Below are 25376 nucleotides of genomic sequence, written 5' to 3'. Positions count from 1 at the left end.
ATGCAGCCCGACATGGGGCTCGATCTCATAACCCTGAGATCATGACCTGAGCTGAAACCAAGAGTCAGATGCTTAACTGATTGAAACCACCCAGGCTTCACCCAGGAGAGTACATAATCTTAATTAAGGTATGTAGACTAGGCTTCGCTGAGAGGGTGCTATCTGAGTCAAGAATTGAAGAAAGAAAGGGAAGTCTACCTGAGGGAAAAGCATTCCAGGCAGGAGGAACAGCCAGTGCCAATATCCTGTGGCAGCGGCATGCCTGGAATGTTGAAAGAATCAGGGAGGGCAGTGTGACTGGAACAGAGTGAGGAAGGCGAGTAGCATGCACTGAGGTCAGAAGAGGTAACATGGTGTCAGATCATGAGGACCTCATCGGCCTTTTGAAGATGCTTTGAGTGATGTGGGTTGTCTTTGGAGGACTTCACATGGAGAAGCGACACAACTTCATTTTAAAGAGATCATTGACTGCGACATTGAAACTAGATGTAGATGGGAAGTGATGGGGGCAGAGAAAGCAATTGGGTCTTTGTTTTCACCCAGGAGAGATTAAATCAAGGCTCAAACCAGGCTGGCAGCAGAGGGGGTGGCGAGAATTCTGGACATAGTTTGCAGGGAGGGCCCACCTGATTTGTAGATTAGACGGAGTGTGAATTGTGAGAAAAAGAAATTTCATCCTCTGAAGTAGACTGGAAACTTCCTTGGGCAAAAGTCACCTATGACATTTCCTTGCATTCTTTATATGTACTCCAGGTGTACATGTTATATAACATATATGAAAACACATTCTTATGCACCACAAATAGTCAAGTATCTGAGCAATGAAAGAAGGGACGGAAGGACAGAAGGAGGTAGTTCACACTTCAGGAATTCCGGCATCCCCGGTGATTTGCAAAAATATACACCGTTTTTATGGGTTACATGGTGTCATCCCCTCAAAAGATAATTTTGGAGCGCTAACCCCCTGTACCTCACAGCGTGACCTTGTTTGGAGTTAGGGTCCTTAGAGAGGTAATTAAGTTACAATGAGGTCAGTAGGGTGGGCCCCAAATCCAGTATGACTGGTGTCTCTATGCAAAGGGGAAATTTGGACACAGAGGCATCCACAGAAGTCGTTGTGAAGAGACACAGGGAGAGAGAGCCATGTACAGGCCAAGAACATTGGCCTAGAACAACTCTTTTTTTCAGTTCAGAAGGAACCAACTCTGTCTGCACCTTTATTTTTGGACCTTTAGTCTCTAGAACTATGAGACGATACATTTCTGTTTTTTAAGCCTCTCAGTCTGTGATATTTTGTTACAATAGTCCTAGCAAACTACTACAACGATGTCCAATATTTCAAAAATATAAATAAAATTCTACTCCCCCCCCCAAGATAAGACTGCTGAAGCTACAACAAAACAAACAAACAAAATAACAACAAAGGCTTTAAATATCATTATTTGGGGTAGAATTCTATTTACTTAGCAAAGTAACAGGGCTTTTACTTTTTAGAAGTTCTATCTGGCATGGCAAAAGAGGTGCATTATTACATTTTACAATTTAATTTGTTTGACAGAAGTATCACAAAATGTAGGGTCCATAAGGAAAATGACCAAAATGATTTTGGATGATGATAGCTGAGGACCACATATTTACATGGTTTTGGAAAGAAAAGAAACAGAAAAATATCCCACAATATCCATGCTGTTTGCTGTTTACAACGTAAAGGGCCATTATGTAGGAGGAAAGTACCAAGGAGAACATATTAAAATCTTATCGTCTAAGATCCAAATGGATTTTGAGAGATCTAGTCTAATTCCCTCAGGTTATGTCTGGAAAAAATGTGAGTCCTGGGAACATTAAGGTGATGGACATAACTTTGGTCCCAGTGCACAATAACATAAATGATGAGGCTTAACAATAACAAAAGAAGAAAGAGTGGATTGTGCTAGTCCTTGAATCTTCCTCCATATTTGCTTTGCAACCAGAAGTAACCATGAACCACCTTGAGTCATTAAGGCCCAGAGAGAAAGGTGTGCATTAGGTGTGCAGAGGGAAGACAGGTGTGAGGAGAGACGAGACACAAGAGAAGGATAGGTGTCTTTCTGGGAGATCCTCAGATCTTCAAAAACTCATTCTGTTGCTAGCGGCATTTTTCACATGTTTTCATAGGGGTTTGGATTCACACAGCTGTGTGTTTGCATCCGGACTCTAATATTTAGAAGGTATACAATCCTGGTCAAATTTCCTAATTTGAACATCAGATTCCTTACGTTGCTTGTGGGGTGAATTTTGTCAGAAATGGTGAGAATATTTTAATGAATTTAGAAATGGTGTGACTTCAGGAAGTGGTAGTTTTATTATAGTAATTTTCCCAGTGGCCTTCAGAATTTGCCTCTGGGCCTTACTAGAAACTCCTTCCCTTACCACCTGCCATGTAGACCTCCTATTAGTCCTTGAAGAGCCTTGTTGGAACATCAACCCCTTTCATACTTCCATTACATTCTCATGTGTCATTGGTTTCAAGGTTTTTGCCTCTCTAACTTGGATTTCTTGGGGACTAGTGAAAAGGACCAGAAGACCTGGATGTGAGCTCTGCCAGCCACTCAGTCTGAGAAGCAGAAGCACTATGAAAACAATGGAGTACGGGGTGCATTATGGGAACAAGACCTTACATAATTGTAAGGGAAGCAGGCGAAGTTATTTTCCAGAATAATGAATTGAAAGATCTGAGAAAGGACGCTACTAACCCCCCACCTGGGGTCTTAGGCAAGTGGACGGGCAAGTTGAAGCTGATGGGGGAAGCTGGGAGGCCAGGCATGGCCAGGTGCAGGAGGGAGCCAGGAAGTGCAGCGGATAGAAAAGTCAATGAAAATCTGTGGTCTTTGTGTGGCTGCTGCCTCTGTAGGTCCACATTCAGGCTTTTTGCGAGGTGTGCGGGGCTACTCTTCCTCAGAGGTGGAACGAAATTTGGAAAATCTGAATGTGAAGTGAGGGAGAATAAGGACATGCTAGAACCTTCTGGGACCCAACACACACCAACACACAAACTTCAAAGACCTTCAGAGAGGAATAGGTGCTGTCTCACTCTTTTCCCAATCTTGCACAAATTCCTCTACTCACTTAACTACAGGGGAAGGGATGCTGGGAAATGTAGTTCCAGCTAATCAAGTTGACTGGTACAAACCACCACAGCCACTTAGTGGTTATGTGGGTCGAATGGGGCAGTTTACTTAACATTTCTGATCCTCGCCTTCCTTATTGGTGTATTGCTACAAAAGAGATAACAATTATAACTAGGGCTTTAGAGGGTAAAATGAGATAATAATGCAAACAATGTATTACTAAATATAAAAATTATGTATCAGATTGTTGTGATTAGATACATTGACTCATTTAGATAACATGCATCTACTTGTGGGCTAGAAACTGTACTATGCCTGGGATATATGGCGTGAGCTAAACAGACAGTATCTCAGGCTTCTGGGTGGCTCAGTGGGTTAAGCGTCTGCCTTTGGCTCATGTCATGGCCCCAGGGTTCTGGGAATCTGCCCCCATCAGTCGGTCCTGCTCCCTGCTCAGCAAGGAGTCTGCTTCTCCCTCTGCCCCTTTCCCTGCTCATGCGTGTGCACTCTCTCTCTCTCTCAAATATTTAAAATAAAATCTTAGACAGTATCCTTGTTATCATGAAGCTTATAAACTTAATCTTCTGCTGAAAAGTCATTCAATATAATTGAGAATTCACTATTGGTTTAGTAACATGGAGATTGTAGCCAGAATAAAATGGGTTCAAGACAAAATAAAAGGAAAGGAAGTTCTTGGTGCCAAAGGAAGCCAAAAATATAGGGCAGAAGTAAGTGGAAAGTGTGTCAAGGGAAATTTTATACATAACTATATGTACATGTAGATATCTTCTGCAAGATTATGTCTATGTTGATATAGATATACATAGATCTATGTGATGGATGGATAGATGGATGGGGTCCTATGCAGCCGGGGTGTATTTTACACCCCGTGTATAAAATATACACAGTTGGCTCTATTTTATCTGCTAGATCCACCAGTGATGAGCACAGGCATGGCCCCCAACAGGATCAGAACCTTCGTCTTGTGTCTGCTTCCTTCCAGCAGTTCTTCCTTAAGAGGAACAATGGTCAAGCTGAGTGAGCATGCTTCGTTATTCTTTCCAGATTTATTAATTCCATTCATGTCAACTTCCCAGAAGTAGACTGAGCAGAGGGGAAGAGAAAGGGGCCGAAGGGAAGGGGAAGAGGTAGGTCTGGCTACAGCAAGAGTTAAGGAAATAGTAGAGAAGTATTTTTAAAAATGGCAACTTCGGGGGCGCCTGGGTGGCTCAGTGGATTGAGCCGCTGCCTTGGGCTCAGGTCATGATCTCGGTGTCCTGGGATCAAGCCCTGCATCGGGCTCTCTGCTTGGCGGGGAGCCTGCTTCCCCCTCTGTCTCTGCCTGTCTCTCTGCCTACTTGTGATCTCTCTCTCTCTGACAAATAAAATAGATAAAATCTTAAAAAAAAAAAAAAGGCAACTTTGATGAAAAAACAGCACAATTTCCAGAGCACACAATGCAGAAATTTGGGGAACTGGAGAGGAGTGGGAGATGGGTCAGACTAGGGTGTGTGTGAAGGGGTTGGATAGAAACGTTTGCCTGGCAGTATTTAGAACAGAGAATAGGTTAGATAACTCTTTGCTCCTTGGGTGAAACCTGCCTGCCTGGGTGGGACTGGGGAAACGCACTGGACCCCACGGTTTGCTCTGAGCAGTCGTCCCTACTACCAGGGTAATTTCTGTTCTCCTCGGATTTTGGGGATTAAGAAGGGGCTGTCTCTGGATTATCTTCCGTCTTTCCCCTACACCTGGCCCCGCTGAGGAAAGAAAACTTCAGATATTTATAGCTTCCCAAATCTGCCCCGAAAAGCCAGAGACTCAAGTTTCTTGACCAGAATTGGGCCAGCAGTGATTTTTCTTCTTCCTGTCGTTCTAATCCTTAGCGGGGAATTAGTGACAGAGACTTGAAGACTAATTCCGGGGGATCAGCACCCCAGGTCCTCTCCGAAACCCGCGCGGGGCTGAGAGCGCGGGCAGAGGCGAGCCCTCGGAGCACCTCCGTCCCCGGGCGGCCGCGCGCAGCTGGGGACGGCCCTTCCGTGGCACAGGTGGCAGGTCTCCGCGGCGCCCGCAGCCTCCACACCGGGGCCGTCTCTCCAACTTGGGAGGAAGCCGTGCACGCCGCAGGCTACGGGCTGAGCGGCTCAATCTGTCCTGGCCATTTCCTTCACTCCCAGGACTCCTCGTGTCTCTCCACGCTCGTCACTTAAGCGCAGCGATAATCAATCATCCGCTGCCCTCGCGCTGCCGGCGGAGTCCGCGGGCACGTGATGAAGCGCGGCGGCGGCGCGGGGCTCCCTCCACCCTCCACCCCTCCATCCCTCCATCCGCCCGCCCGCCCTGCCCTTCCGGCGGCCGCTCGCCGCCCCGCTCGGGTCCCCAGGCCGCCCGCGGCGCGGACACCGGCTGCCGCGCGTGCTGTGCGCCCGCCGGGCCGGGGGCGCGAGAGCGGCCGGCGGGGGCGGCCGGCGGGGCGGCGAGCGCGGAGCGCGGAGCCCGGGAGCCCGCACCTCTGGCCGCCCGGCCCACGTGACCGCCCCTCCTCCCGCCTCCCAGTCGCGCGCACGGGCCGGCGTCTCGGCTCCCGCGCGCGCTCGGCGGGTCCCCGCGCCCGGGAGCAGAGGCGGCGGAGGGAGCGGGCCGGCCGGGCGGCGGGGGAGCGGGGGGAGCGGGCGCGAGCGGCGGGCTGCCGGGGCCGCCCGTGCACGGCGGCGGTGGCCTGAGCCGCGCGGTTCCGCATCCGCCGAGGGTGATGAGGCTGCCCTGCCTCGCTGCTCCGCTTGCCGCCAGCTGACAGTGCCGGCACCCAGCCCGCCCCGGAGCGCAGACGCCGCGGGGCCGTGACCTTGGCCGAGGAGGTAAATAGGGGAGGTGGTTGGGGAGGAAGAGGCGGCGCCGCCCCGCGCGCCCCGCGCCCCCCGCCCCGCACCCACCCTCGCTCGGCGCCCCGCCGCGCGGCCGCCCCGGGAGCCCCGCGCCCCAGCCGGGCTGCGGGCGCCGCGCTCGCCCAGGTCCGCGGTGCTGAAACTGCTGCCATTTGTGCTGCCGAGAGAGCCGGGCGGCGGGAGCTGGGGTGGGGGGGCTCCCGGGTTTGCTGCTCTTGGGCTGGTGGCGCTCAGGTTCCTGCAGGCGGGCGCGACCCACGGTAGCCCAGGTAATTGCCCCGAGGGTGGACTCCCACCGGGTCCTGGGGCGGAGACGGATTCTCGTGCCTTCTGGCGAAGCCGGGCAGCGTTCCGTCCGGACTTCCCAAGTGGAGTGGAAGAGGAGGGGACCCGGTGGCGGGCAGTGCGGGCTGGCAGGTGGAAGTGGGCGCGCTCCTCGGGCTCCGTGTGGGAGACCCGGGGGGCGAAGGGAGAATGCCACGGGGATGGGCCTGCCTGCTGCGCTGCCGGCGGGGCAAGTAGCCAGGTACCTGGGAGCGAGTGTGCTGCCACAGGGGGCTGCCTTTCCGCCCTCTTGGGAGAACATCATCCAGATGCAAGTACTGGGAGACAGGAGAACTCTGTAGCGCAGGAATGGTAACCGTGGGTTTTGGAGGCGAGCGTCAGATACTTTTTAAGAGGAGTATCCTGGAGATGAAGTCAGTTAAAACCATAGCCAAATGCTTATGATTGTCATTTCTTACAACTCCCTGAGGGTACTGTAGGTGTAAATTCAGTTTCCTTTCTTTCTTTCTTTTTAAAATCTATTTCTGTGCCACTTCCTGCAGTCAGCCTGGACATGTAAGTCATGTACATGTGCTCCATGTGCAGTGGGGGCTGTAGGTTATGAACAGGATTCAGATGCCCCCCCCCCCCCCCCCCCCCCCGCTTGAGCACCACCATTCGCCTCTGACTGAAGTCTCCTGGCTCTTTGCAGCGCGCACACCAGTAATTCCAGTATCTGAGAGCAGAGCAAGTGTGGGGTGACATGGCCCAGGGGAATAATTACGGGCAGACCAGCAACGGGGTGGCGGACGAATCCCCCAACATGTTGGTGTACAGAAAGGTAAGAATTTCTTCACTTTCTTGGAGAGAGGGAAACTTTCGGCTTCCTTGATTCTCCCCCTCCCCCCACTCCCGGGGGTAGAGTGTGTATCAATTTTGTCACCTGGTGGATTTCCCAAATTGCCAAGTACTGCACAGCATACTCGATAATCGGATGTTCTCACTGTGCAGAGACACAATGAAGTAAATGAGGCCGGCCATCCTCTGCGTGCTCCTTTGTCTGCTGATTTCCTGTAGGTTAACCTGCAGCCAGAATTATCAGGAAGTTTGGGCATCCCACATATTTTCTGATACATGTGCTTTCATACATATACATAATAATTATGCATAATAGTTTTCAGAAGTGCTTTGATGTACTCCCCCTCAGCCTTTGGGTTGTAAGGATTATGTAAATATATAACACGTTAGGAATGAAAAGACCACTTTGCAGTTCTGCAACTAGAGTGAATGTGTCTGTGAATCTATGGTTGGTTTAAAGATTTTACTTATGACTAAATAATTCTTTTTTTTTTTTTAGCCTAAATTATATTTTTTACTATGGGTTATTTTTACGATTTTGTTTATGAATATTTCAATGCCACATGACTGTTAAACCTTTATATTTAGAGCTCCTCCCCCCACCACAAACCGATCTGACAGCTTTATACATTTTATAACAATGCTATCAACAACAAACTTCTAGACACCGAGCCGCCATAATACAGATACATTTGAATACTGTGTGTGCTTTAGAATGGTTGCTTAGGTAACTTCATTCTGGTCACAACAATATTTTTAAAATGAAGGAAGCAGTATTCTTGATTTAACTTCTGTACCAGTCGTTTCTATTGCCTTTTATGCTGGGATTATTTTTCTTTAGCATATTATCTGTAGTGCTTATGGGGCATGATTTCTTTAGTTTATGTTAGCAGTGACAAAAAGGAAATCATACCTTGGAATCAGGAAGATTGTTAAAGATTTCATCAGCATGAGCTCATAGGAGTCCCGGTGAAGTTTCTATATGTTCTCTCATGCATACAGCTGAAAAGCTGGATGCTACCTTCACCTGCACTCAATCTAAACTCTCCTGCGATGTGGATCAAAATCATTAAGAGGTGGTGGTGAATATGTGTTTGAGGGAATATTGTTACTGCCTTAATGTGAAGGTTCATGGGCATCCTGACACAACGTTAGCATTTTTTTTTTCTCTCGCTTTACAGACAGTACTGTTTTATGTGTCTGGGACAATGCAGTATGATAGGAAATGAAAACTGGAGATTAGTTGCCTATTTTAGATTTAAAGCATCCCAGCTGGATAAATTAAGAACATAATCCACTTGAGCCTAAATTATTACTATTGTAGTCCTACATCAATTGAAAAAAACTGGGTATTTGCCACCCATTCTGTGTAGGGTTTGTTCTGAGAAGAGCTGTTTGGAGGGTAGTTGTGTGTTTTTAAGTAAGTTACCACGTTTTCTTTGTTTGGTATGCTTTTAACATAATAAGCAAGAGGTAGCAATGGTCAGTTCTGTAAATTGCGTGTGGAGAGCTGGACTTTTGGTTGTAAAACTACAGTGTTTAGCTACTTTTGTTCAGTCAAACATTGTGTTCTTTTTCTGGTTCTTTAGAGATAGATGAGGCTACGTTGATCAGCCACCTGACGCTTATCTTGATTAGAAATAAACTCGGTGTGACACGAATCCATGTATCTCATTTAGTCAGTTATTATGAGAATAGATGAAAAAATGAGTCTAGGAGCTTTAGAAATAGTTACTAGATTATAGATTGTACCCAAGCTTCTTATCCCTCATTTTTAATTTATTATATAAATTGTTGTATAGCCCCGAATTGCTGTTAGTGCTCCTGGTAAGTTAACAGACTGTGACTTAGGGAGGGACTATGATGCCTCATTCTTTCAAACGTTATTATTTGGTTGGTTAAGCCTGGAACTGCTTATGCTACTATTTTGCCCACCTTTTATTAGCTCTTTGTTTCGTATTAATGACACAGTTTATTCTTAGAAAATATGTCTCGGAAAAATCGTTATTAGAAAAAAAAATAACTCAGTTCGGGGATTTGTACCCATACTGCGTAACTGCGGATTGCCTGTGTATTCTTTTATTGTCTAAGCACACATGTTTTGTGTTTGTGATATTCAGAATAATGTCTAAGTAGCAGATAATTTATATAATGAAACATCGAAGTGGCCCATGTCTGTGTGGAGACATAGAGTCGGACTTCATGGTTTCATGTGACCCTTTTACCAGTTTCTTGTGTCTTCTATGGTCTGTGGACTTTATGTTTAATAAATTTTCAGTGGCAGCTAAGTCGTAGTGCGAAGAGCAGCAGAGCTGGGGGTGGGGGTAGGACTTCTGGATGGTACTAGGGTATTTCATCTGCTCCACCTGCTTAAAGGAAGAAACACGATGGTACAAATGCTTCTCCATCACGAAGTCAATTATCGGTTTGGAAAAGAACTTCTCGACCACAGTGCATTGCGCACTAGCAGGGCAGAGATGTTTTATCAACTCGTGGGGGTTTTCTACTCTGCTTCACTGCTGCCACACTGTTCTTGGAAGTAGTAGGTCCTGGGCTGGAAACATTCGTAGCCTTCTTTCCGCTCCCCTCCCCTGCAGGCCACCTCTGGTTTACTGTAAGGATTCTCCTAACTTCCACACCTGGAGGATATGCGTGCCCTGTTGCCATTTAGTCTGGAGTTCCCGTGAATGAACGACAGGTGGTAGTGACCTTCCCGTGAGAGAGGGCTTCAGTGAATGTTTCGCAAAGTGGAAGGCCCAGCAAAGCGCTGGGACACAGGCCTTTCTCCTGTTTGTCAGCTATCTCCCCTTTAGTGATTAGCCTCACTCGGATTGTAGGAGCTCCTCCAAATGAATGGAAATTTCCAAGGGTCTCTTTTTGGTGGAGAATCCTGGAGTGATGTTACAGGAAAATGCACAGTGTGTAGGATGACAATGCCCCAAGCAGAGTGAGGGCCACCATGGTGCCAGCTGGGGACCACAGTTTCGCTGCCTCACGGTCAAGGTTGGGACCTGCAGGTCAGACTGGGATGTCTGTGCACAGCTTTTCTGGCTTAATGTGAGGGATCGCAGGTAGAAAGATGGGTGAAATACATAAAAGGGATTAAGAGATACAGACTTCCAATTATAAAATAAATAAGTCGGGGAGATGGAAAGTATAGCATAGGGAAATTAGTCAATAATATTGTAATAATGGGGACACCTGGGTGGCTCAGTGGGTTAAGGTTCTGCCTTCAGTTCAAGTCATGATCCCAGGGTTCTGGGATGGAGCCCCACATTGGGCTCTCTGCTCAGCAGGGAGCCTGCTTCCCTTCCTCTCTCTCTGTCTGCCTCTCTGCCTACTTGTGATCTCTGTCAAATAAATAAATCTTAAAAAAATAATATTGTAATAATGTATGGTGATAAACGGTGTTGACACTTGGTGTGGTGAGCCCTACAACGTAAAGTTGTTGTATCCGTATGTTGGAACCTGAAACTGTTATAACATTGCAAGTTAATTACACTTCACTGAAAGAATTTAAAAAAAAATGTAGGGTCTCTGTAGGCTTCATTTGATGTCATAGGTACACTTTAAAAATCCATATGGACAAAATACATGCCTTACCGATTTTTCAACTCCTAATGCTGTTTTCTTTCCTAAGCCCGTGATTGAAGTGAGAGCGGTTCTACTGTTTTATGTAGCTGAGAACACTTTAAAAGCTCGTAAAATAGGAGGCTTGTCCACATTTAATTTCAGGGCTTTCGGGCTTCCTGGGCTCCTTTCAGGCAGGTATTCGCTGGAATGGAATTAGAAGTAATCAACCTTAAGAAGAGACCGACTGAACTCCAACTTGTCCTGGCTTCGGGCTAGCTTCTAGAAACATTTGCAGAGGTGATGGCTTAGACCTCAGTTTTGTTCAAATGCCGCTGGCGTTCCTGCTCTGTTCTGGGCAGAGTCCTCGTTCGGGGCGTGGCCGTGGCTGGAGAGGATGGCTGAGCCGGAACCCGGGGGACCCGGAGACACATTCCGAATTGGGTGTCTGGCCAGCATGCTGCCCACTAGACAGTATACATCACTTTTTGTCCAGCGGCTGACATTCCTGCATTTGAAAAACAAAAGATCTAGGGCATCTTGGGGCCAGTATTTCAAATTGGCTGGAAAACTGGCTTCTCACCAGCGAGAATGCTCGAAATGACCAATAATCTCTGATGCTACTGGAGCAACAACCATTTATGGTTCGACTGCCGGAAAAGAAAACCGTCATGTTTTCCCCATTTGCTACCTGAGTGGGTTGACCGCGTTTTGGGGGACCGCAGAGCCGCGTGTCCGCCGCACCTGCGCCCGTCCCTCCCTCCCCTTGCCCGCGCGTCCTCTGTTGCGTCCGAGCTCCGCTCCTCTCTCCGCCTGCCACGTACTGTGCTCCTTCCAGCTGCTTCTTTTAGTTTCTTCTTTTCAAAACAGACCAAAGCGTGAAGGTACGTTTTCCCTGAGGTGATGCTCTGTTTAGTTGTAGTTGGGGAAGAGAGCAGATTCCATTCTGGTTTGGGTGCCCTTGGAGGGATGCTTTTAAACCTGGTCGCATATGTGCCACGGGGTCTGATATGTTGCCGGGCACGTGGTGTGGCAAAACATCCATCTGTGAGGCCCCACTGCTCTGTTCTTGAAGGCAAGGGGGGCCCACTGGCCTTTCCTGCAGAAAGGTGCGTTGGGAACTGTCACCCCAGTAGGACGATCACCCATTCTGATTGGCTTGACCTAGACCTTGCCTTCGAAGACTATGAAATCCATCTGCTCCAGGAGAGTACACGTACCCAAAAGAAAGGGGAGGGACTTGTTTCTTCTTTGGAAGAAATCAAGCCACTGACATTCCTAGTCTCTTGGGGGTATGTGTGGGAGTTAGCTGACATTTTCTACATTTTCTAACTCCGTGCCTCTGTCCCTTTAGGATTGTCCAATCTGGTCAGTCTTAAGGGTGTCAATGGCCCCCCCCCCCCCCCCCCCGCCGCCCCAACTCCATTATAAAAAATAACCATTGACATTTTTGATCCTTACTTACCTTTGGTCTTTCTGGGTTTAGGGTGCTGGTGAATGTTTGTAACTGATAAGAGAAAGACCCAGGAGAAAAGAGAGGGCTATTTGCAAATAGATCATCACAAAAAAGCCTGAGCCTTTAAGCCCTCAGATTTCTTGATTAGGGGCTCCGATGGGGGGTAGGGACCAGGAGACGTGTCTTGCCATTGCTGAAAAATTCCAAAATGGAGTGTCTTCTCTAAATTAGATGATTTGAAAGCACCTTTCTGGACCAAGGGAGATTGTCTACTATAAATACGAGCTTAATCTGTGGGAATCAAATGCAGACCTATTTTCCCCTCAGTGACATAAATACTGACATGTGCCCTGAGATGGAATACGGCCGGCATCTGTGATGGTTTTTGCTGAGAAGCAGACATTTTATGAGTAATAATTTCAATGATGGATTTTAGGTAATAATTAACTTGTGTTCGAAGCAGGAAAGCCTTGCACGGTTGAGCTTTTCCCTCACCAGTTGGTGCTTGCCGGTGCGCTTTGTGGGATTAAGATAAGGATTTGTGGCCTGAATTTTATTTCCTTTATTCCCACCTCCAGCCTCCCCGAATCTAATTGATCAGAAGAGAGTGCAGATGTAGGAAAGAGAAACTGTCCAGGGATTTTATTGCCTCCTAATAACCTTTGTGGTTCTACTGAGTGATGGAAAGCAGGGTATTTTTAGGTGGTGTGGTGATGGAATGTGTTCACTGCAGAGAATATGGAAATATTTTGGATTTGGATAGTTTGGTGACATTATAAATGTTTAATGTCCTTGAAAAACGGAATCGTGGGAAATAAGCAACTCACATACTTGGCCCTCAGTCCCCTCTCATAGCAGTGAAGAGGAGACATTGGAAGATCAGGGTGAGAGGCACTTTTGTCTTATAAAACACCAATCTAATTATAAAATAACTGTAAATGATAAAGTGGGTACCCGGTTCCTTAGGGAAAAAGAGGCCCACTTCTCTCTGCCGTTTGCCCAAGGCAATATGAAAATTTAGCTTACCCTCTTTTCAGTTCCCTTTGTCTTGTGCCTAATTCAATTAATAAAGGTCTCAGGACACTGGAACTCTGATAGAGGGTCATGAACTTGGTTCCAGTTCCATTAAAATTGCCACCTGGTGTAGGATGGGATATTTTGGCTCAAGAACCCATCCAGAGAGATAAGTTGCTATTCTGTCTTCTGAAAAAACATTAGCTGGTTTTCTTAAGAGTAAGTCTGGGAGTCTTCTCATTTTTTTTCCTTCCTGGTGATGAGCGAGTGAACAGTTTCTTAAGAAGTGGAAGGAACTTGTGCACTACAGTTGTGTGGTCTTGGTTTTGAATCTTGGCTCTGCCATTGTTTACCTGTCTGGTTGTGGGTTAGCAACTAACTCCTTTCACTTCAGTTTCCTTATCTATAAAACAAGGAAAACCAAAGATGATTTCCTTGGTACAGCTGTTTGATGACAAAATGAGTTACCTGGGGAAGTGGCTTGTAGAGATCCCAATATATTAGATATATATTAGATCATCAGTCAGTGCTGTAACAAAAGTAATAGTAATTATTATTCTGTTTATCTAATTAAAATTATTAAACACCTTGTATGTGCCGTGGGAACCACTATGTTGTTAATTTTTTAATAAAGTGAAAGAGGTAAATATTTTCATGTCTTCCGGATAGTTAAGGAGGCGGTTCTGTAGGATGCTTTGGTGGTACCATTTTCATTACGCTTACAATGTCCTTTCTGAAATAGCTAGCTTTTCATAGCTAGCTTCTCCTTTTTTCTTTTCTTTTCTTTCTTTCTTTTTTTTTTTTTTTTTTTGGCTAGCTTCTACTTTTTAATAAGCTCTTAGAATTATTATCTTACATATCTCTGAAGTCTGTACAGTTCCTTGGATATTATGTAAACTAAATAAAGCCTTTGGCTCCAGGAATTTCAGAAGTAAAAGGGAACTTAGAATTTGTCTACTTTTTCATTTTGTAGATGATGCAGTTGAGGGTCGGAGGGGTAACACAATTTGTCTGCAGTCACACAGCTTGAATTCAGGTCTCTGTCTTTTGATGGTGTTCTCTTTAATTTTAATTTTTATTTTTTTTGTAAAACTGGTCTATTTTAAGAAAGCTGAGAAGCGCATGGGGAAGTGGCAGTGAGAGAGGGCAGGGTCTCCCAGTCCGAAGGGCTGGGTGTGCATTCCTTGCGCTCCTCAGGACCTGTGCCACCTTGGACACCTTTCTCACCTTCTCCGAGTTTCGTTTCCGTCCTAGAATTGACACACTGCTCCACAGAATCTTCGAGAGGATGAATCGAGATATAACTGAAAGTGCCTGAGAGTGACTGACAGATAATACTTGTGGACGCTTTTTGGGAACTGTGGAAATTACCAAGGCTCCTTGAAAAAGTGAACTTTGCAGAAGGCCTCCTGATAAGTCTTCCCCAGCTTGCCAAGTGTCCCCATGGCTGTAGGTCATGTAGAAGCTCAACAGACAAGATTTTGCCTGTTTTGGTCATTGCTGGAAGATGTCAAAAACAATATAAATCTACATGACCTTTCTTGGCCACACAAAGCTTTTGAATGTCAGACAAACTGATTCAACAGCTCCTTTTTCTCTTGTACAGAAATCTAGGGAGATTTTCCCCCCTATTCAAGATGACCTATCCCTAAACGTTTTGAAGAAAAGTGCCACATAGAACACATTTTACCAACGTTTCTGTCACTGAACTTTTCTAGGTGCATTTCCTTTGGTATTTAAAGCCATATGTCGCTTGCTCTGGCTTATACTTAGTATTTGGTTTTGACTTTTGATTGTTAATTAGAATAGTTGCCATTTATGGAGTGCTCACCTTATGTCCGGTTCTTCACAAATATCACCCGTCTTCCTTAAAATGATGTTGCATGTGGGTTATTAGTATCCTGTTTTCCTCCTGAGCTCGCTGAGGCTGACTCATGCTGACTCCCAGGATGGCTCAGGGGTTAGTGGGAGGACTGGTGCGCTTCATGACGCTGGGGACATCTGTCATTCCCGGCCACGTTCCCAGCACCCACAAAAGTGGTGCCTAGCAGGTGTCCCAAATATTGACCACGCAAATGCATGAATGAGTGCGTGAACGAGTGGATGACTGCTTCGTCCGAAGACCCTGCTCTGGCCTCTTCACCGTGTTGCTTCCGGTGAAATTAGCAAACAGTCATGCCTCTCAGCATTCAGATCCTCTCGCTCTGTGTGCTTGAGCCCAGGCGGTGTCTCATCCCCGTGGTGGGCCCTGGGGACAGAGTTGTGGACAAGGCAGACGACGTCTGAGCCCTCATGGAGCTTATTTCATGGCAGCAAAGATAGATGTCAAGCCACTCATCCTAGGGCGATTAGCAGCATAAAAGGGGAAGAACTGGGTGATAAGGAAATTCACTTCCTTTTAGAAACCAACTTTTCTGTTGATCTGTATCTTCTTGTGGCAGTTCCGAGTGCCCCACCCCGCCCCAAAGGGGCGCCGCCTCTGACACTTGGTGAGGACTCAGTAAAGGACCCGAATGGAGCTCAGCTCCTGTGGAAATCCTCAGGGATCTGCTGAGGCGACTGAGACAAGGGTGTTGATCTTAGCCCTTCGAAAACTCGGTGTTTCTGAGTTCTCATTCAGGCATCCCCATTCTGGCCACTCGGGATTGATGAGGCCATCCTGAGCCAGCCAGGAAGGGGAAGAGACTCTTGTAATTAGAGGAAGGTGTTTGTTTGTTAAGCTCAAGGACTTGCAGTCAGACTCCTGGATCAAAACTGTGATACTTGTGAGTTTGAATCAGGTTTGCTTCGTTGAGTCTCAGGTTCCTCATCTGTGAAACGTGGATGGTAATAGCTTATGATGAGGCGTACGTACATAAACGGGATGTAAAGCTTGGGTGAGTAGGAAACATCCTATATATTTTAACTATTCCTTAAAAAAGCCCAAAGAAAAGGAACTGGGTTTTCTCTATAAACGGAAGCAGAAATATCTAGGGAGCACTTCCCTTGGAGAAACGTTCTTTCTTACCCATATTTTAGAATTTGCTGCCCTTCAGTGGCTCTTGATAATTTGGTTAAAAATTGCTTCAGTACAGTAAAAACTACCTAAAATGTTCGGTTATGGTACAATTCAAACAGATAGAGCAGCAGAAAAAAATAATAGAAGGGTCCTGCCTGTGCCCATCAGAGAGTAGAACAGTTATTAACCATGGGTAAGTCTTATTTCTACTTCCCCACGGACACTGTCCCCGAGGTGATTATTTTGAGGTGCATCTCAGAAAAATATATCTTTTAAGATCTAAATTCCTTCATACACATATAGGGTACTTTGAAGGAAGATAAAGGTAAATGAAATGATAATTATTCTTTCATTCATCTTGAGTCCTCAGTATAATGGTACATCCTACTTTGTGAGTTTTTTATTTTTATTTTTATTTATTGTTACTTTTTTTAAAGATTTCATTTATTTATTCGACAGACAGAGATCACAAGTGGGGAAGCAGGCTCCCTGCTGAGCAGAAAGCCCAATGCGGGGCTCGATCCCAGGACCCTGGGATCATGACCTGAGCCAAAGGCAGAGGCTTTAACCCACTGAGCCACCCAGGTGCCCCAAGTTTTTTTATTTTTTAAGTATTTGCTCAAAGGGGTCGATCATTCTGTTTTCTTTTTTTAATTGTGGTAAAACATACATAACATAAAATTTACCATTTTAACCATTTTTAAGTGTACCATTTGGAGGTATTATAGGCTTCATCGTACAATTCTTTCCGTCTTGCAAAACTGAAACTTGTTCCCATTCAACACCGATTTCCTATTCTCCTTTCTCAACCCTGGCAACCACCAGGTCACTTGACGGATGCGACCACTCTTGGGACCTACTATAAATGGAATCATGGCATATTTGTCCTTTTGCCACTGGCTTATTTCACTAGTATAGTGTCCTCAAGGTTCTTCGACTCTCTCTTATGTGTCCCATTGTAGGGATGTAGGTCACATTTGGTTTATCCATCATTGGTGGATGGGCCCTCGGGTTACTTCCCCCTGTGGCTACTGTGAATAACGCTGTATTGAACGTGGGTGTGCAGAGACCTGTGAACTATATGGCCATTTAGATTTCTGTCTAAGCAAAATTCTTTTGTTTTTGTTTGGAATTCTGAGCTAGCTTTTTAATAATGGGGAGAGCTTTCAAGTCCTTTCTGTTCTTAGCTTCCAGGTTTTTAGCTAAAGTGAAGCCTCCATACTTGACTCTTTTAGGTAATGGCCATGATGAAGTTTGAGGAATAAAAAATAATAATAACAACACATTTTTAAAAAAAAAGATTTTATTTATTTATTTGAGAGAGAGACAGTGAGAGAGAACATGAGCGAGGAGAAGGTCAGAGGGAGAAGCAGACTCCCCGTGGAGCTGGGAGCCCGATGCGGGACTCGATCCCGGGACTCCAGGATCATGACCTGAGCCGAAGGCAGTCGTCCAACCAACTGAGCCACCCAGGTGCCCCTTTAATAACACATTTAAAAAGAAATTCTGTTTCATTTGTTTTGAGTCTGAAATAACTGCATTTGGGGGTGTTGAAATGGGACAGGAAGTCTCACATCTCTTAGAGAATCTTGTAAATACTTTAAAGATTTTCCCAGACCCTCTCAAAATTATAATATTCATTGTCCTTCTTTGGCTTTTGGATAGTTTCTCCACAGTTATATTCCCAGTGCATTAAGTTTGGATAACAGTAGTGCATATAGAACATTCTGTCCAGAAGGTAAGAAGAGAGATGTATTCACGATTATAACCAGAGAAGGTAATTTCAGGTGAATCTCTCCTTCTATCTTAAGTCTGGCCTTATGCATTTATTTATTTATTTTTAGAACATTTCTTTCTTTTTTTTAAATTTAATTTTATTTTTTTCAGTGCTCGAAGAGTCATTGTTTATGTACCACACGCAGTGCTCCATGCAATACGTGTCCCTGTCATACCCACCACCAGGACATTCTTTTAATTTTAATGAAGTCTCAGTACAGGTCACTTGGACTGGGAGTTTTAATGGCTTGAATGCAAAGCAGTTTATCTGTGGGTGGGGGTTCTGATTCTCCCCACTAAGTAGCATTGTGTTAAAAATGGCCTTAAAACTTAAGTGATATTCTTTCTCTGAAAACTTACTAGAAGCAAATTAATTTATCCACACCTTATTGCTTTGTTTGACTCAAAGCTCATTGTCACTTTATAAAACTTAAATCTCCCTGCCCTTGAAATTTCTGCAGTAAAAGCACTCGGCATGGCTGAGTGGAGTGATGGTCCCATGTTCTAGGCTCCCCAAGGCCTGTTAGGCCTGGCTGTGTCACATCTTCTGGCCGATGAAACATAAACAGAAGAGATGTGCATTGTATCTGAGGCGTGGCCTTTGAAAAGAAGAATATATGCCTTTCCTTTTCCCTTTCTCATTCTTGGTGGCTGGTGTCCAGTCATGGCCATGAAATGGACAGTGACAGGTGTGGATGGCAGAGCAACAAAAGGGAGCGATCCTGGGTTTCTGATCACTGTAGAGTCAGCCTACTGACCTGACTTGCCCACATAAACTTTACGTTGGAGGAAAATTGACCTATGTCTTCTTCTGCTATTGTTTTTAAGATTTTATTTACTTTTTTAAAAGATTTTCTTTCTTTCTTATTATTTTTATATATTATATAATATATATATAATATATAAATAATATATAATATTTATATGAATTTATAATACATATAAAAATTTATATGTTATATACATTTATATATACTTTGTATATATTTATATATAAAGTATATATAATATAAATTATATTTATATTTATATTTATATCAATTTTATATATTATATATTATATATTTTATATTTTATATATTATATTTATTTATTATTTATTATTATTTTCTTTATTTATTTGACAGAGAGAGACAGGGACAGAGGGAACACAAGCAGGGGCAGAGGGAGAGGGAGAAGCAGGCTCCCCTCTGAGCAGGGAGCCCGATGTGGGGCTTGATCCCAGGACTCTGCAGCCACCTAGGTGCCCCAAAATTTTACTTTATGTTTTTAAAGCAGTCTTCGATTTACAGCAAAACGGAGAGGAAGGTATGGAGATTTCCCAGTTACCCGTGGCCCTACGTGGAGTCCCCCATTATCAACATGATTCCTCGGAGTGGTACATTTTTCACCGGGGACGAGTCTGCACGGGCACATCCTAATCGCCCAGAATCCGCGGTTCACTGTAAGGCTCGCTCCTGGTGCTGCACATTCTGTGGCTTCTGACAGATGTGTCGTGACATGCGTCTGTCATTCCCGCGTTGTACAGAGGTTTTCATCGCCTCTCCTGTCTTCCAGGTGTTCCTCTCTTCTGTCACTTGCAACAAACCCAAATTCTGACTAATTCAACAACTGGATTAGTGCCTTTTGTTTTGCACTGTAAGATGGTGACAGGGCTCGAGTTTTATTTGAAATGTAAGTTTCTTGTTTTATTTTAAAAGCAATCTATTTGCTGTCTACTTTCTTTCCAACAACTTAATTGAGAAATTTGGACTTAGATTAATTATGCAAATGTTTCACTTTAATTTAGCAAATGCTTATTGAACAATTGTTATGTGCAAGGTGATTTACTAGAAGTATTGGGATAAAGAATCTGTGAAGATGATGATATTTTCTTTATCAGAGCACATCACAGTGTCAGGACTGGAGGATCAACAGATTCACAAGTAATTTCCTACACACACACACACACACACACACACACAGACACCTACACCCCTCCTCATAAAATTGATGGTGCAGTTATTCAGTTTTTTAAAAATTCCTGTTTTCCTATAAGGAAACTGAGGCCTGGGAATGTTACTAGCCCATGTCAGAAAACAAATGTAAATGAAAACTGTATTATTTATTTTATTGCAAATTAAATATGGCAAGGGTAAGAGGAAAAACCTTAAAAAATATTTGAACTTATTTTTTTTTTAAAGATTTTATTCATCTGACACAGAGAGAGATCACAATAGGCAGAGAGGCAGGCAGACAGAGAGGGGGAAGCAGGCTCCCTGCTGAACAGAAAGCCCGATGTGGGGCTCAATCCCAGGACCTTGGGATCATGACCTGAGCCGAAGGCAGAGGCTTAGCCCACTGAGCCACCCAGGTGCCTGTATTTGAACTTATTTTTGATCCTAGAACTTGGTCACACGTATAGCAGACCCTACGCAGAAAGAGCACTTCTTGCAGTGTACTTGGCTTGCATGGACGTTTGGCTAATTAAAAACGGAATGATTTTGTATAATAAAACAAAAGCTGCTTAAAGTTATAGATAGAATAGGCTTATTTGAACATGGACGTTAACCTTGTTTTATGTTTGGAAACATTTTGTTGAGCGTGTTTATGAAAACCAGTATGAACGCCCCCCCCCCACCCCGCCCTAGTAGCATCCTTGGTAGAAATTCCTCATTCTTAGCCATAGAAGTGAGTGGCTGAGCTGAATTTCAGTGAAGAGTTAAGCAGGTGCAATGAGGACGCTGTACCGTAACTGTTTATTCCGCCGAGCCGCGGGGCCTCCGTGTATCAACAGTACAAAGCAAACTGTGGGCATTTCTGCTGTAGCACGATGCAGCCCTCAGAAAAAAAGCCCCACATTCTGCAAAAACACACACTATAAATAACTGCCATTTTCAGGGAAATAGAATTGGAATAGATCACTCTAAACATTTTAACCGCTCAAAACATTTTCTGTTGCAAACCTTCACCAGAACGATGGCGAGCTTAGTAGAAGGAACGGCGCAACTCTACTAGCCTGCTCACCTCCCTGCTGGTAAAGGGATCCCGCGGTCATGCGAGAATTTACCTTTAAAAGGTCAAGGAGAAGGTAGCTGGCGGAGGAGCGTGCAAAGAAACATCAGGTCTGCCAAAGGCTGAAAACAAGGACAGGGGTACATTAGCATCAAAATTTGCAGGTAGGGAGCAGGGAGAATCTTTGCACAAAGTGGTCCGGCTCCGTCTCTAGTCTTTGCTTGTTTGTTTCGTACAAATATCTGAGAGAAATGCGCAGCAAACCCTTTTGGAACCTCGTGTGTGGCCAGGTTGAGCCAGAGGAAGGGTAGGCAATGCTGCAGGCTCCCGCGGCTGGCCGCACTCCCGTGTGTGTGTGTGTGTGTGTGTGTGTACGCACATGTGTGTGTGTGTGCACACGTGAGGTTTGGGTCCAGCTGCTGTATCGTGATAGCACAAAACAGAGTGTGCTGAGAAGCCCGGATGGGGTTGAGAAGCCCGTATTGGACTGACACTTTCCCCATTTATCAGTTGTGTGTGAGCTCATTCTTGTTCCAGAAATCCACCCTCCGTCAAAGGACTGTTGAGGCCCTCCCCGTCGAACTGGGGAGGCCTGTCCAGTCAGGGCCAGAAGCCAAGTGAACGCATTTGAAGTAAGGGTGGTCCGAGGAGAGGCAGCAGAGCAAATGAGCAGGGGCTAGAGTGGCCTGGAAAGGGGACGTAAATGTCTTCCAAACCCGTCATATTCCGAGTTGGGTTTTGTTGGAGTTTTGTAAGAGCCCCATGAAGTGGGTGTTGTCTCCCCCATTCTCCAGGTGAGTTAATGAGGCCCAGAGAAGGCGCGGATTCTGCCGAAGGCCACACAGAAGGAACATGGTGGGGTCAGGATGGGAAATCAAGTCTAGGGCGATTCCCTACTGGACTGGAACATGGCAGCAGAAGTGCACGTGCTGAAAACTCTCTGAGCTTCCTTCCCGTCATGTCCAGAGGTGCTGGGGACGGGACACTTCGGGGGATGGTTGGGGCCATGATCTGCGATAAGCCCCATAAGTGCTTTGCATATATGTTCAAACGTCACACAGCAATCAGGCGTTTTATACCCCCCTCCACGAGACTTTTCAGCTCTTGATATTAAAAATAGTTATACCTACCAATGGTTTTTCAGAGTGTGGGCTTCAGGGTTTATACAGCCACAAGTGAAGAAGGAAGAAGAGAAGGGTTTCTGGGATGAGGCGAGCTGTTGGGCTCCAGAGCAGAGTCCGTCTGCGTGTGAACAACGCTGAAGCAGGGGCAGCCGCAGGTGCACATGCTGTGGCCGGTTAACCGCGGAGCTGGACGGGTGTTGTCTCCCTGATGCTGTCGGCAGAGCCAAGAGAATTCCTGCCGGGATCCTGTACTTGAGTTAGAGATCGTCTTCCTTCTTGTGTTCCCACCTCCCACTCCTTCGTCCGTGGACAGCCCTGGATGACCGGGAAATGATGGAGAATGTGTGGTAGGAACATGCTATGGGGAAGGTGTTTTCAGGTTCTAGGGTCTTAAGGCAGTGAGGGTGGGGCTCGGGGGGTGCAGGGCTGGGTGAAGCTTCTCCTCTCGGTGCTCTAAGTTGGACGCTCTGTGATGCGCTCCCTTTCTCCTGGACGTGGGGCCTGGAAGCTCATCTGATGTGCCTTTAACATGGTTTGGTTTCCCTGCTCCTTAGATGGTTCTAGTAATCCCAGGACTGCCTAGAAAAGCTGGTCTGGGGTGAGGATACGGGGGCTAGTATTGATCTAGAAAATACTCCTTTTATTCTTTTTCATTAACTTTATTTTTTTGTATCTACGTGAGATGGGGGATGTTAACTAAGGTAATCATGGTCATCATTGACATCAGCAAAGTCGAGATACCATAGACCTTAAATACACACAGCGGCACATGTCAGTCATTTGTCCATTAGCATGGGCAAAAAGTTAAAACTAAAAAAAAAAAATACTATATAAAAATGGTGGGATACTAAAAAAAGTGTGAAAAAGAAATAAAATTAATCATAATCCCATTGCTTTAAGATAATAACTGTAAAGTATTTGGTTAGTTTATGTGTGTGCATGTGTGTGTATGTAAATTTATGCAAATATAAATATCCATGTAAATCACGCAGTGGTGCACCGAGTCTGCTTCGACTGGCTCGGGCACCTCTCCCCTGCTCTGCATTCAGCGGGGCCGGCGGGCGGACTGAAATCAGGCTCGGTAGGAGGACTGACAGCGCGGCAATCAGAGCTCCTTCCCCCTTCCCCCTCCTTCTTTTTATTTATTTCAAGTTTTTACATTTTTTTGTTGAGTTCGGTTAGCCAGTGTGTGGAACGGTGTTCAACGATCCATTAGTTGCCTATGACACCCAGTGCTCCTCCTGACTCGTGCCCTCCTTACTGCCTGCCTCCTGCTTTTCCCCCTCCCTAATTGTCATTGAACGCTTACTGGCACATCACTGTGTGTGTACATGTCTGTATGTGTGCGTGTGTCTGTGTGCGTGTGTGTCGGCCTTTTTTTTTTTTTTTTTTGACCTCTTGAGCTATTTAAGAGCAGGATCTGGGTCTGATTTCATGGTGCGTCCCTACAGAAACAAACACATCGCTTTACGGACTTAGTGGCTATTTGATAAGTGTGTGACAGATGAAGGGTGCTCCAAGGTGTAGGACGGGTTAGGACTATGGTGCAGATTTTTTTGCAATGGAGTCAGTACATTTGTTGAGTAACATTTTATTCGTGAGTAGTTCTGTAAACCAAGACCAAAGGCACGGTTTTGCAGTTTGCTGTGTGTCACTTGTTGGATTAATAGCGATGACATCCGCTCTCATTCTGGGAGCATTAAGCAGCCGAGTGGGCACCCGCAGAGTAGAAGGTACACGGGACTAATGGGGAGTCCCGGGTCTCTTCTTGTCGTCATGGGCTGGTTGGCTCGGACAGTCTGTCCGGGTCCTGATTCCTCGTTTTGTGAGACGTGCGTGTACTCTGCGTATGTGGGAGGGGGTAGTGGAGGGAAGGATGATTTCCAGGCAGTGCTGCGTTTTCAAGATGCACGAAACTTCTCACTCCCCCCCAGTAACCTGAGAGAGAGGTTCATCTCCCAAGGGTATATCCCCCTGCCCCCTGCACGTGGGCTCAGTCTTCCCTTTCTCACTGCGCTCTTTAACTTTATGTCGTTCAGCTCTCCTTATTAGTGTGGAGATTGGAATAATCAGTGTGTAAGAAATTAATCGCCCCGTGGATATCCTTTTTGATTATTTGGAACGTGAGACTGGCAGAGCCCAGTGCCCCTGCCTGCTGACTGTTAATGACTCCTACTATGCCGTAATTTAATAACGCTTGTGGAAATGTTTGCTTTCTTTTGTATCTGCGTATATTAAAGGATCTGTGCGATTTTTAAAATTTTACTTATTTATTTGATAGAGAGAGCACAAGTAGGCAGAGGCAGGCAGAGAGAGAGGGAGAAGCAGGCTCCCTGCTGAGCAGAGAGCCCCATGTGGGGCTCGATCCCAGGACCCTGAGATCACCACCTGGGCCTAAGGCAGAGGCTTAACCCACTGAGCCACCCAGGTGCCCCACAGCTGATGAATCTTGAAGGGATTTTTTTTTTTTTTTTTTTTTTTTTTGCCTGTCAGGAGGATTTATTAGTTACGTGTTCACAAGGCAGCCATTCAACAATCATGTTCTGCAGTCACTAACCTGAGTGGCCCAGCCTTATGTATACTGAATGGAATAATTTTCCAAGTCTTAAAAATGAAAAAAAGAAGTACAGAATAGAGAACAATACAATTAAGGAAGGAAGAATACAAGCGCAAACGTACTTGAACATACGTAGAATGTCTCTGCAAGGTTACCAAAGAAACCGGGAGCAGTGGCTACCTCTCAGAAGGAGATGTAGGTGAATTTCCTACCATGGGCTAAAACTGGTTCTTTTTTTTTTTTTAACTAGAACTACTGGTAGGGCCCTTTGACAAGACATGTCCTTTTTTTTATTGCAATTTCCTGTTTTATACAAAGTACAGAATGGTCACAGTGTTCAAAGGAAACAAAAATCCATGGACTTTCTTATGCTACTTAGAAAAAAAAAAATCTACAGTCTGAAAGGAACGCTGTGTCCGTGGAGTGAGTTTTGCTGTGTGGGGGGGAATGTCTTTTGCCCCTTCCCCACCTGTTACTCTATAACACACAAAAGAGCTTTTGACTCTCATGCCCAGAGGCTCTTTCCTCTCTAGAGAGGGGCACCACAGGCATGTGTGTGCTCAGAGTGTCATTGATATTTTTGAAGTGTTACATGGTCTAGAATGATCTTTATGCCCCCGCCAATCTTGTGGCTGAGGATGGATCCTGCTCTTTCGACCGCTGCCCTTGCAGTTGGTGGAAACCTGAATTACTCTTTAAAGGGAAAAGGTCTTTTAACTCTTTAGTTCTCTGCTGTCTTCATAATGTCCGTCTAGAAGCTAAAAATTCGGAAA

General features: G+C 45.4%; 1 protein-coding gene across 4 annotated transcripts in view; it reads left to right on the top strand.

Annotated features, from left to right (window-relative positions):
• Positions 1–5623: 5623 nt before the first annotated feature.
• Positions 5624–25376, top strand: part of RGS7 (regulator of G protein signaling 7) — a 494238-nt gene continuing 474485 nt past the window's right edge. Inside the window, exons 1-2 of one of the 4 annotated variants that reach the window (XM_032318238.1) lie at positions 5624–5965; positions 6969–7097. In XM_032318238.1, the coding sequence (XP_032174129.1) occupies positions 7020–7097 (78 nt within the window). In that variant the 5' untranslated portion in view covers positions 5624–5965; positions 6969–7019. Of the gene's footprint in view, positions 5966–6166; positions 6262–6968; positions 7098–25376 lie in introns of those variants that run through there. The other 3 variants (XM_032318235.1, XM_032318237.1, XM_032318236.1) reach the window with 3 other exon arrangements.

The sequence above is a fragment of the Mustela erminea genome, chromosome 17 (assembly GCF_009829155.1).
Source record: "Mustela erminea isolate mMusErm1 chromosome 17, mMusErm1.Pri, whole genome shotgun sequence".
Taxonomy (NCBI): Eukaryota; Metazoa; Chordata; class Mammalia; order Carnivora; family Mustelidae; genus Mustela; species Mustela erminea.
This window is presented reverse-complemented; position numbering and strand designations above follow the sequence as displayed.